The sequence below is a fragment of the Aphelocoma coerulescens genome, chromosome 2, assembly GCF_041296385.1.
Source record: "Aphelocoma coerulescens isolate FSJ_1873_10779 chromosome 2, UR_Acoe_1.0, whole genome shotgun sequence".
NCBI classification, from domain to species: Eukaryota; Metazoa; Chordata; class Aves; order Passeriformes; family Corvidae; genus Aphelocoma; species Aphelocoma coerulescens.
The window spans coordinates 127747895-127761785 of NC_091015.1; the positions used below are offsets into that span (position 1 = coordinate 127747895).

Sequence of the window (13891 nt, forward strand, 5' to 3'; positions counted from 1 at the left end):
AGCAACCTGAAACAAACCCACACACAAAGGGATCTCGTGACACAGAATGACTAGCTACGTATCCAAAAATCAAATACAAATAAAATGAAGAAAGACATACTCATCTTTGTACAAGCTAGCATTTAATCTCTAAAAGACATCTGTCACTTACATATGGCACTACTTTCAGCATAAGAGGGAGAGCATTATTAAGTGCTGTAGAGCAAATGTGAAGCTCAGACACAGATCAGAAAGGAACAGGGACTTCAAGGGGACTTTGCATTTTGTGGATTGTGCAGATAAGTGGTGTTGATGAAATGACGTCTCCAAAAAGGCTTCCTACAGCTGTACAAAAATACCAACCAGTTTTTTTACAAGCCACCAAAAATTGTTTCCTGCTGTCTTCAGTTGGCAGACTCAGTGAAAACCATGTAATTATTGTCATCTAGTAGTGTGTTTCCTCCTCATCTACACAGAACCACAGAGAAAAATGTTTTTAAAAACTGTGGCAGTCAGACCTTCAATGGAGAAATGAGCATTGGCCCTTCCCCTTTTGCTACAAGGGGAACCAGCAGGTTTGAGACATCCTCAATACTCCAGATTTTCAGGAGAGCTCAGGTGTCTCACTCAAGCATCATGAAGCCTGTGCATTGGCTAATCAAGTGAAAGAAAAGAAAAAAAAGGGGACCCTAACAACTTCTATTCTGCATAATTTTCTTTAGGAATGGCCTTGAAGTCAAAACTTCAGGAAACCCTTTTCAACTCCTAGGCTTATATACCTCTGTGCCAAGAGCTCTAGCTCTCCAAGACCCCTCACTATTGTTCTCTGCAGCACCATTCCCTTCTCATTGTATTCCCACCCATGTGAGGAATTCATTAGCCCTTTGCCTTCCATCACAGCACTTAAATGAGTGAATCTTCCAAAGGATTCAACACCTAAGAACTTCCATGGGGGAAAATCAGGCATCTAGCTTTTCAGTTCCTTTGAGGCTGTAGCCTTCAGTGCTTCTGGGTAAGACTTTTAAGGCAAACAAAAGGGAAAAAAGAGAGAGATGTTTCTTACTTCCCCCTTCCTTTGTTGCTTGCAGCCCATGGGATCAGAGAGGACGGAGATACGCAAACGGCAGATGGCTACAACCCCGGAGACCCCAGGTGCTGCACAGGCTCAGCTCAGCACAGGAAATCGAGGGTCCAATGCCTGCTGCTTTTGTTGGTGCTGTTGCTGCAGCTGCTCATGGTAACCCCTCTCATTCAAGCCTCTGGGGAACAGAATAGCAGGGAAGAAACACATAGCTCGTGTATAGGACAACATAAGCCAAAGAAAACACTTGTATAATTCTGCAAATCTGGGACACAAAGAGATAGCTATGCTCTACTACCAGACACAACCCTCTACTCCAGTGTACTCTTTGTTTCCCCTGCCATTGAAATAACAGATTTAAAAAGAAGTATCTGTACAGTATCTCTATTGCACATTTTTTTTTCAATACTGTGTAAAGTCTGTTTTGTGCTGGACAGGGTTTCCTCAGCGCTGAGCTTCACCAAGGCTCCCACTAAAACCTGAAAGCAATACCAGAATATGTCACAGCTTTAGATTTAGATTTGGGACTTGACAAGCAGCACCGAACGTGTTAAATGGAGTTAGGAGAAGGTGGAAGAATTTGTAGGTCAGAAAATGAATAACCAGGTGCTCAGCACTGTTCTTTTCCCCTGAAGGTAACTGGATCTGTTGTCATTAATTAGTACTGCCAACTCATGGCACCTGCAACTTGTATGAAGATAATCATTGGGACCAGAAACTCTAAACATTGCAAAGATGAGGAGCTAAGCAGAAAAAATTTGGAAGAACTCCCATTACAAAAGTCCCATTCCTGTTAGGGAAGAAAATTTATCAATCAAAGCAAAAGAGAAGGAATCACTTGATTCCTTAAATTAATGATGTGTTCGCCTTCACTTTCTTAGCAGGTCTTCCAGATGCAAATGATTTCATTCTAAACTGAAGTAAATCTTCCCATACTCAAAAGCCCTGTACCTGTTTGGGGCAAAGTGTTACTTAATGGGTGAGAGTAGAACCTGCATTCAAATAAACAAAAAGTCTTAATCAGCCATAGGAGTTCAGCCAAAACACTGACAGCAAGTGGAATGCTTCTTGGAAGTTCACTATCTACCACTTTAACACTTCAGAGCAAGCGAACCTGCCACTGAGGTGACAGGAAGCCTGGGCTAGGAATCTATTCCACCAATGTTGTTTTCCAACAGCACCTCGTGGCAAATGCTTTGGAGAACACTATCAGAAGGCAAGGGAAAAGCAGACTGATCATTCCTTGCTATTGGTACTCAGTTCATCAGAAGCCAAGACACACAAAATTCTGCCCTCCCTAATGCAAATAGTGAATATTTTGCAAGGACAAAATGTTGCTTGGAGGTTTGGGTTTTTCTGTGAGATGCCAAGAACTCTGGCTCTGATCCTACCAAGCTTTTCAGCAGGTGCTTAGAGGTAAACTAAGGAAGACTTTAGAGAGACATTAATACTCTGCCTGTTCAGGATCAGTTTGCCACCTATTGCATCTAAAGCATCCCATACAAATTCCAAAGCCATTTCAACAGCTGTCCAGTGCAACTGCAAGTGGCTCAGTCCAGAGCTGTATTACACAAACACGGTTTTCCATAAAAGGAAAAAATAAGACACATTTATCTACTGAGTCATGGTACATAAAATCTGCATTTTACCTTTTAAATTGTTGATAAAGTGCTTTTTTTTTTTTTTTTTTTTTTGCCATTTTACCTGATATTTTTCAGGATGCTTGTTTTCTGTGCATCTCACTATTCAAACAATGCAAAGAAACCAATTTACCCAATAGGGTTTGTGAAACTACCCAAATTTCACGATGCTTAAAATTCCTATTTGCATTTCAGAATCATCTGGGAAACCAATACAGGCTCAGAAACAGAGCAGCTTGTTTCAGCTTTAAAATAATTTCTGATTTTTTTTTTTAAACAATTGTTTTCTAGTAGCAAGAAATGCAAAAAAACCCATAATTAAGCTATTTATATTCCCCATTCATAGACCATTTCCTCAAAATAGCCCAAGCACTTGGAACAGAAAAATTATGAATAGGAATAAAAATAACAGTCTCTGTGAGTCATGCAGCTGAGCTGCTGAACATCCAATATTCAGCATACTCTTAATAGTAGATTTAGAATGAACTGAAATGAGTCTCTCAGCTGGATGCTCAGAGCCTGTGTTCATTCCTACAAACCCAAGCCTCCAGCCTGTTACTCTTCCAGATCCTGAGAGGATACAGTATTGCACTAGTCTCTTTATTGTTTACTTGTACATTTCTAGGCAAAGAGCCTGCCTGTAAGCAATTTTCTGAGGCATGGCATGTTCTATTAGGGAATTTTTTATTTCTTTGGTCTTTTTCCTTTTCTGTGCATCATCCTATGAAGACTGTATTCCTTTCTATTGGATCTGTTGGTTCCCTTCAATCCAAAAATAGCTCAGACACTTCCTGTCTGTGTGTGAGGACTACATATCATTTACATATTCAATAGAGGCCAGAACCACTGGTAAAAAGGGTAGTAAAGGCTTGAGACCTATTTAACCCAAAAGAATAATGAACTAACATTACTAGTTACTTTTTTCTTTTTTTCTGAAAAGGTAAATTGAGATAGTTCATTGGTTTGAACATATGGTTCAGATGTTGCTGAAAAAAAGTGTTTGCAATGTCTGCTTTCCATCTTAGCAATACAAAAGCTTTCCTTTGTCTTCAACACATGCACTGCCATGGCAAAGAGAAAAGCAGGTCTCTGCAGATTATGGACTAACAGTAGACAAAGAAGGAGAAGGAGATGCCCAGTAAATAGTAAGACTGCAAATAAGACTTGGCCAAGAGTTTAGAATGCAAAACAGGCAGAAAAATCCACTGGTTTAACAAAAAACCTTCCTAGAGATACATGAGATTCTTAGGGATTACGGCAGCAAAGCTTAGAACGTTAGCATGAAAGAAGGGTAAGATAGAAATGAAGAAATTAAGTTTGGTATTACCCTAGAAGTTACAGCGTCTGTATTGCTTTGTTTCAGCTGGAGGGCCCATTTCATGTAAGTAACAGGTTATTCACTGGGACCTCTTCTTCCTGACATATTTTAAGTATCTTGACAGATTATATGAATGAATGCATGTATGCACATGCATTTCTCTCTAAACTACAATAGCCTGGATGAACTGGAATGTTCATTTTCCCTAAAAAGAAATATTTATATTTTCAAATCCAGTTTCAAATGAAAATGAATCATCTACAACTACAAAAGAAATTTTTAAAACCTAGAGTGATCTTAACTAACATTTGATGAAAGAAGCAGGAGTTAACAGCTACCCTTCCACAGGACATCAAAAGCTGTCAGTGACCACTAGTGATTGCAGCAAACTTTGTTTTTGTAATGCTACAAACAAGTATTTCCATCCAGACATACTCAAAATGATACTCAGCAATGATAGATCTGCTCTTTGTGCTCCAGACCTCACATTTTGAAGCATGTATTAGCAATTTCCTAAGATGCAATCAATCACCACACAGTCTAGCTGTATCTACATCTGACCTCTGAAAGATGCTAACCCTTCCAACATCACATACAGAAGTCTCTAGCTCACTTAAATCTTGTGTCCTGCTTCTGAACTCCAGCCTTCCTGTAACATGGTATCACAGCTCCAAACCAGTCTTGGCCCTCATCATAGCCAACGAGAAAAAAAATGCAAACAAACAAATAAATCCAAACCCACCTACCTTGAAATCTAACTCACATAAAACCAGTGCATCAGGTCCAGCTTAAGTTAAAACATTGCACTGAGCATACACAGTGCAAACACCAATGGAGAATAGATTTGGTATGTGACAAAGGGTATGCATGTATACATTTATATCCCATATACATATATATATATATACACACACTTGGGCATATATATATATATATCATTGGACCTGATGATCCTTATGGGTCCCTTCAACTTGAGATAGTCTATGGAACTGTGATCCTTCTGTAAAAAATCTGTATTACAGAATATTAAACAGCATTCAGCTACCCTCAAATTTGCCAGGTTTATACAATTTTAACATTAAGGTCAGAATGTAACTATGGGTAATGTGCCTATCATTAGCTTCAGTCCTTTTAGAATTTTATTTTTTTTTAGTATTGAAGGAAAAGCATCTGGTGCATGTTCAGCCTTTTTCTCTATAAAGTTGACTAAAATTTTGTTTGCTGCTTTGCAGTCTTACTGTTAGAAATCAAGAAGAAGAGAGAGCAAGGAGAACATCTCATGAACTCCAAGCAGAGGGTATTCCAAACTGTGAGGAAAGGTATGGTCTTTATTAAGTGTTCTGTCAAGCTAAAATGAAACAAACCCAACAAACCATACTAAGTAATTGCAGTGAATTACCTGAAATGAAAGTAACTTTCATCTATTTGTCATTTACGTTCACTTTGCAAATCCTCTGGTTTTTTACCTTCTAATGAACCAAATGATCTATAATATTTTACTTTATTTATATGCAGCATGTAAGTACATCCTGACTCTCATAACATGACAAATTAAAACCAGCATTGTAAACTGTTTCCCTTTTTTCTGAAATAATTAGAAAATACATCCTGTTCCCACCCAGCAAGTATGCAGTGAACCTAACTGGCAGTGCTCAGCCTTACAAAAATAATATAAAGTGGAGTTTAGATCCTCCCAAGAGTCAGGCAACCATTTCTTCAGAAATGCTCAAACAGGCACCTGTAAAAGCACCTGTAAAATGGCAATATACAGGTGGGTACCTTTCAGAGTGCTTGAATCATTGCTTCTTTATATGTATTTTCATTCAATTTTTAGCCATAATTTAACAAGGAGTATTAGGGATAGAAAAAATTACTCGCTTTTGCAGAGGTACTTCTTTGTTGCAATTACTTTGAGCAGTAAACTGCAATTTCTGCATCAAAGCAGAGGCAATCACCTGCATCAGAGCTTTTGATGAGCACACTTTCAAAAAACATCTTATAAATGTGTTTACAAGAGTCTGCACTTGCGTAGTTCCAGTGAGGAATCAGAACCCCATGAACCTTACAATTCTGTACCATTGTGATGGCAGATGCCTCCTGCCAGCTGCAAACAGCTTCAGTAACAATCATTCATTCCTCTCTTCTTTTGCTCTTCTTCCTCCTTTAAGCCCTGCTCCTACTCTCGAGGAAGTGAATGCCTGGGCTCAATCATTTGACAAGTTGATGCTTACTCCAGCTGGCAGAAATGCTTTCCGTGAATTTCTACGAACAGAATTCAGCGAGGAAAACATGCTCTTCTGGATGGCCTGCGAGGAACTAAAACAAGAATCCAACAAAAGCGTCATTGAAGAAAAAGCAAGACTAATTTATGAAGATTACATTTCTATCCTTTCTCCAAAAGAGGTATATTGCTTTCCTTAGTACATTCTTGGATGTTGCTTTGCACAGTTAGCTCTAGCACGTGTTTAAAGCTACAGCAATACTCAGGGAGAACTTTTCCCACACACACATTCCACTGCTATGAAGTAGACATTTAGGGGAAGAAGGCACTCATCATTGAGGTGAGATGGTCAAAACTGCTTTCATTGGTTGTAAGGAAGCTCTTCCTATGCTACCCTGGCATGCTGATGTGGAATTTTTAGTTTGAGGCACAAATACATGGCTGATCACATTATCCTTGCTCAACTCAAATTTTATTTGTTGGACAAATTGGTTCCTTTTTTCCTTACACTCAGAAGTGGGTGTATGCATCTCTCCAAAAGCACAGTAACCACAAATAAAGTGTTATTTTTAAAGCACAAATTGCTCAAAGAGCAGCTGACAAAATACAGCATAGAACAAACACAATGACTTCCCCAAAATTTTTAAAACTACTTGTCACTTTGCTGTTAGCAAATATGTCAGGTTTCAAAGACACCTCAGTTCAGTTTGAATGTAATCCTGCCAAGCAGGCTGGAATTTTAAACCTTACAACACCCTTGCAAAACTGCAATTTAATTTTTTTGTAGTGCCAGCTATACTTATGTACTTATAAAAATGCTGTTTAAATCTACCCAGTCTGTTCCTGCAATACTAATATCACTCTACAGACACTAGAGACTTGCAGGAAAAAAAAAATACATTACTGTATGTTGTATGGAATCATTATATAGCCCTACCTGTGGCTCACATCAATTCACCCTGCTTTTTAACAGAAATTTGATTAAGCAACAGCTTCCCAGGTTACATTTTCCGCCTGCGTCATACTCTTACTCCAAATTCAGTGTCTCTACAACAGCACTAACTCTCCAGGAAATGAACTGTCACAAAAAATTATAAATGCTCTCTACTACAGAGCAGGAGGTTGGTCTGGAAATAACCCATTGGTCTCTCAGGCCTCAGTAATAATGGGATTGCAGACAGTGTTGTTCAAATAAGGTACCTGAGTGAGGACATTTCTCTACCCATACTCAAGATATTACTCCATTCAAATTCTAACAGAATAATTTTTTACCTAAGTATATGTAGCAATTTTTACAGTCTTGGAGGACACCAGCTGAAATGGTTAAGAAGACAGCTTTTTCAACCAATAAAGCAAAACTAAGGCTCCACCTGTACTATTCACCACTATTATTTACATGACTTTCTATTTTAATACGCAGGTCAGTCTGGACTCCAGAGTAAGAGAAGTTATTAACCGAAATATGCTGGAACCCTCACAACACACCTTTGATGACGCACAGCTTCAAATTTATACCTTAATGCACAGAGACTCTTACCCACGGTTTATGAACTCTGCTATTTATAAGGACTTGCTTCAGTCCTTGTCTGAAAAATCCACTGAAGCATAGAATTTTTTCTTAAATGTATTTATTTTAAAACAGACGGGACTCTGGGCTACAGAAATCCACAGGGAATTTAGAATTAATCAGATATTTACCTGAAAATAACTCAGGCAAGTTTTACTACAGACTGAATAATTTAAATCCGCACAAAGCTCTGACACATTCAGCTGAGTACAGTTTCTGATCAAATTCAGTGTTATTTTGCAAAAGGAAACTAAGAGAATGAAGAAGAAATGTTGTTCAAAAAATGCAGTCTCTTTTTTCAAACACAGCAGACAATTCAGACACAAAACTATTACAACCTGTGTCTGAGGTACAAATACCAACTGAGCATGAAAACTAAAATTGATTTTTAAGTGGAGTTAGAATTTTCTTGAAAACCAAACCAGTTGCCCCACCCACACTGTGACCAAAGTAAAAATTTTACTGTCAACACTGGGTTGTGTGCCATCATACCTGGCATAGGTACACTCCACTTGTTTTGGTATATTTATTGCATACATAGTGCACTAATGGAAATTAGGATGGCAATCTTATGAAAGTTACTGGTTGAAATAATGCTGCCTACAAAAGATCTTTTGGTAAAGAATTGTTATTTTAGTACTAGAATCTGCTGAAAGCATTAAGTTCCCTTTACTGATGTTCATCAAATTAAATTATTTACTTCAGAGGAAGACAAGTCTGGGCATTCAAATTCCAAAATAAAGCACAAGAATTCTCACATATTCTTCTCTTCCCTCAGTAGGTGTATGTAAAACCCTTCACTGCTTGCTCCCAAGAGGACAGCAGTTTCAGCCACCTTGGGTTTGTAAATACTAAATTCTCTCATTCCCTGACAGATCTTGTAGGGTTTCCATTATAGATACACACACAATTTACTTAATAAAAGCAGGAGATCAAACTTGTGTTCTGATACAGCACTATTTCAGACTGTCCAACAGCACCAGCTCTATCCAGTAATAAACCATGTTCATTTACAGTATACCCAAACCATTACACTTAATTCCTGGTTGTATCTCAAAATCAGTAATCACAGGAAAAACTAGGAAGAAAGTAAGTTGAATCCACATAAGCTATCTGTAGATCTGTTACTCTAATGTCTTCTTTCTTTTAAATTACAAGATTCACTACAATTCCACTATATTAAACTCTGGAGTTTATAGTGGATTTCCACTGAACTGTACTTTTTTCCTGTGTATTTATTTAAATGAGCCAAATGACACATATAGTTTGGAAAAAGAAAAACAGAAGGACAAAAAAAATACCCATAGAAGGGAGAACCAGACAGGCATAGTTCAGTGATGTGTACTGTAGCCTTTCCAAAACCTACTCTTTGCCTAATTACAGCACTATGAAAAGTACAAAATGGGGACTTTCTCTAAAAAAAGAAAATGGGAATAACAACACAGAATTTCAGGGATCAATGTAATTGTTTCCTCAATGCACTTGGCAGGAGACATGTTGTCCCCTTACTGCATTCACATTTTGAAGCACATAATGATTAGATTTTTTTTCATTACACAGCACCACAGGAGAAGATCCAGTACATGGTAAGTTACCAATGCTATGGGCTGCTTCAAGGCCAGGTTGGATGGTCTAGTGGCATGTGTCTCTGCTAGGGGGGTTGGTACTAGGTTAAGGTACCTTCCAACCCAAATCATTCTATGACCAGTTTTCATCATCTCCTTCTAACAACAAAACACTATTCAACACGTCAGCACAAAAAAGTAAGCCAAAAAAACTAGAGAGAACAAATCCAAGTGCTTTTGCCCCCTGTAGCACAGTGCTGGATGACTGAGTTAAGAGCAAATCTTTCCATATATCACTAAAGGCACAGTTCAGTTAGTGTTTGCCACTGCTAAACCTATCAATGCTGGTTACCTCAGCTGAATTTCTATTTAACACACCCAAAGCACTACCAATACAATTTCAGTTTATGTGAAGTATTACAAGGTAAGTAGTAATTTCAACAAAACAAACCAGGTATCTTCAAAAGGCAGCACTCATGGGGAGCTTGCAGTCAAACAGATGATGCTGTACTTGTTATAATTGGGGTGGGTGAGAGTGCCCTAAACCTCTAAGTTGACAAATTAAGTTTAACTAGGTCAAATTCAGCTTGTAGAAAGATCATGTGCACACATCAAAAAAAAAAAATTTGAAGCATGTCATCTCACAAAATGGAGGATTTAATTTATCTCTCTTCCCTGCAAAGATATTTCATTAAAAGCTGGAAGACAGACCAAACACTCATAGTTTATATCAAACAATATATTCTATTATTCTACAAGAAAAAGAAAGCAAAAATATTAAGTTAGAGGGGAGAGAAAACTATATTGGCTTGGGTGGTTTTATGGTTAACAATAAATTATTAAAAGAAGAAAGTAATAATTTCTAAGCTTATTTTCCATGTGCCACAACTTCTAAGCAATTAGCATTCTCTAGGCAATTTTTATTTTACTTCTGCATTACAATATGTTGACATTTGCAATGTGCATTCTTTCCTGAAATATCTTAACAAATCTTAATACTGTGCTTCACGCTTAAGCTTATGCCCACCACCAATGGCAGAATGCTGATCCCTAGATATCCTGAGAGTTAACTCCTAAAAACCCAAACAATCCACTCCCCTAAGTATCTTGCTATTTTGAGGCTGGTTAATGCTGAATTTAATTGATGGCATGGAGATGGGGGGGAGGGGTGGTGGAAAGAAGAAAACAAAAACCCACCTATACAGACAACTAATTTTTAATTACATTTCATTACTGTATACTTGCTCATGGTGCATAAACTTCTCAGGGCAAAAGCAAATTGCACTGAAAAGGAAAAGTTTCCATAGACAAGCTGTTACACGAATAGCAGGAGAAAATAATCATATTGACATAAGATATTATTTAATCACGTAAGAAATTATCACAAAATCAATTTATCCTAGGTTGAAAATGAGCACAGTTGATTTGCCGTGGCATTTATCGAACTGCAGGATATCATTAAGCTCTAACAACTTTCCAGTCCACTGGCATTCTTCCTTCAATGTCTGCACATCATACAGCAGTAACTCCCACAGAACATGCATACTGTTAAAGACTGCTCTTTTCACCAGCCTGCTAAGCACTATTAAAATTGCATGGGCTCCTTCAGCCAACATATTGTGCTTTACAGTGACCTTTAAATTCCAAAGTCATTAGCACCGTACAAATGGAGAAAAAAGTCATATATATATATATTCTGAAGGGTGGTATCATAAAAAGTTAGACTTAAATTCATCACACAACCATCATGTACTTAGGCAGTTTCTGATTACAAAGGACATCAGAAAAAAGATAAAGTGATGAGAAAGGCTATTATATCACAATGTTAAGTAATTTTTAAACAACTTTGCTGTAAGCAGTACTTAAGAACGTGTCTTCTGCCATAAAAGGTATGAGTATCATTTCAATGACATTATGAAAGATTTTCTATACTAATATTGTAACTAAATTAATCCCAAACCCTTTGAAATGGTAAAACAATTCAAGAGTAGTGATGATCCAGTGAAACAGAAGCTAATATACAGTTATATAAAATTGTGCTTAAAAGAAGTGAAACTCCTCAGGTTTGTTTATATGAATGACTACTATTTCAAGATCTATTTCCAGAGGCATGTGTTTGAAAGGTAATACAACCACATTTTACAGAATGAAGACTTCATGTTGATAAATTAAGTTCTGTCTAGTCTGGTAAGGGTCATGAGTTTCAATTTAAAATTCATGTATTTGATCACAAGCAGAATCCTGAACTCTGGATAAAAACTAGGCACTTCCTTGGATTCACAAACGCCAAGATCGCTAGGCAGATATTTCCCTTCTGCTTAGTGACAGTAAAAAAGAACCATTCAGTACAAGGTATTTTAAAACTCATACTTTCTTCTGAACGAGGTAACAGAATATATGAGGAAATGTATTATATATGAGAAAGTGTCTTCTAATGAAGGATCCAGAAGTTGTGTTTTCTGAGCAGCAAAAATCCTCTAGCTTTGCTTAGAGAAGACTGGATCCTGAAAGAACTAAACACACACACACACACACACTTTAAAAGGCATGTGGCCTCCTCTTTCTCTCTATCAGAATAGTGTACAAACTACCTTAAATTGTAGGACAATGCTGTTCCATCTGAGACAATTCAAGTGTCCATAAAGGTAATAACCAAACATGCTATTCTTAACTGGGAGGGATTCGTCACCAGTTCTGCTGACACGTTTCAGTGCATAAAACATCCCAAGGTACTAGGTCAGTCATAGCACAATTGCAGCCCAGTAGACAAACCAGCCAGCTGGAGAAATAAGAGACAGTCCCAGCCCCACCTTTGTATCATCTCTGACAGAGGAGGGCAATTTCAGAGAGCTGTGAAACCCACAGCAACTGTTGAACAGAGGTGCATCCAAAGAACAGCACTGGAAAGTTTTATTTTTGGATTTGGGTAACCAACATAAAGCAAGAATAGAATAGATGCATTTTTGCATCTAGTTCTTGCACTCCATCTTTCACTGGGCAAAAGAAACCATTCTTTTTACCATGGGGGCAGAACAGAGAAGGATGAAAGCTGCTACTCAGCCATAAGGTGAGTGAAAGCACATTTTATTTCAACTCTTTCTTGGATACACCTGCATCACAGAAAGTGCTACCACAGTTCTGGTACTTTGTTAATAAATTCCAGATATAATCTGGTGACTACAGAAAGACAATTACTACATTTTCTCAAAAGATATTTCTCCTAAGTGTCACAATTAGGCACAAAGATTAAAGGACACATAGAGTGAGGAAGGTTATGCAAAACAACCGGTGCCTGCCCTGTATATATTTGTAAACAGCTGTAGAAATTTAGGTCTACTTGGCATCCAATTTGTAATCAATTTTAACACAATGTTTTGGACTTGTTCTTTTAGGAAGTTTCCCAAGCAAAGCACTCTAATTGATAGTAAACACCTGTAATTAGTTTGTTGTCCTCAACGACTTGAAAAAAAATTAATTTTACATCTTTTAGTAATTCTTAGGAAGCAATCCTACCAATGGACTTACTCACAGGCTAAAAATTAACCCATGCTGCTAGTAGGAAAAAAGAATGTTTTCTGAAGGGCATTAATATAAGTGGAGCAAAATGTTTATCTATAAAAAGCTATGCAAGAAACTTTAAATGCTAAGCAATTTTCTGCCTAAAAAAAAAATAATCTGTAACAAAACTTCTTCTATTTTAATAATATTTTCCCTTCTGCAGAAAAGCCACGTTTCCATGCATAAGCTGACTAGAAAAGCTTGCTCTATAAATTATTTACTAAATAGTTCTTGTCTCTCAAAGTTCAAGTGTCATCATACTATTTCCAGCTCATTTGTTATGGTTGCCACCATCACACAAAAAATATTCAACATAGAAAAACTTTGTTTTCCTTTACGTTCGAGGAATTTATTCTCCAAGAGCTGCGCATATTCTTCCCATCCCCTCATGAATAATTTATACAGTGCCAGAACAGATCTCCTCAACCCCAAACTCCAACAAATTAAGTAATATGAAATTAGATATAATGAAATAATTTAATCTCTTCTAAAGATGTTGACATTTTTTTCCTTGAAAACACATTTGCAAGTATTTCTGAACATACACTGTTAAAAAGCAAACTCTAAAAAAGCAGCATTTATATCATTTCTCATAGGAAAAAGATCATAACTTTAATAATTTATTCCCACTTGCAGGTCTATGATTGACAGCAGATACCCTACATCTCACAAATCATTTAATGAACAAAATCAATGCCATTTAAATGAAGGGAGTATAGCATTACCTCCCCAGTCAGTTTAATGTAATGAATTGGTTAGCTGGTGTTATTAGGATAGCCTACAACACAATGCTTTTGCTTATTTACAAAGTCTAAACCCAAGCTGGTTGTCAAGCACATTAAGCAAGACAACACTCAAATCAGATTTAACCACCTATTTTAAGACATTCTTAGAAATAATGCTTACTGATAGAATGTAAAATACATGCTTTGGGCAATAAAATATATTGCATTGATCAAAGC

General features: G+C 37.2%; 1 protein-coding gene across 2 annotated transcripts in view; it reads left to right on the forward strand.

The window, feature by feature from the left end:
• The window catches only part of RGS20 (regulator of G protein signaling 20), a 34668-nt gene extending 25959 nt beyond the window's left edge, over positions 1 to 8709 (forward strand). For both annotated transcript variants that reach the window (XM_069005968.1, XM_069005969.1), the window contains exons 2-5: positions 1068 to 1216; positions 5251 to 5337; positions 6187 to 6421; positions 7660 to 8709. In XM_069005968.1, coding sequence (XP_068862069.1) covers positions 1068 to 1216; positions 5251 to 5337; positions 6187 to 6421; positions 7660 to 7848 — 660 coding nt within the window. In that variant the 3' untranslated portion in view covers positions 7849 to 8709. The remainder of the gene's footprint in view (positions 1 to 1067; positions 1217 to 5250; positions 5338 to 6186; positions 6422 to 7659) is intronic.
• Positions 8710 to 13891: the final 5182 nt, after the last annotated feature.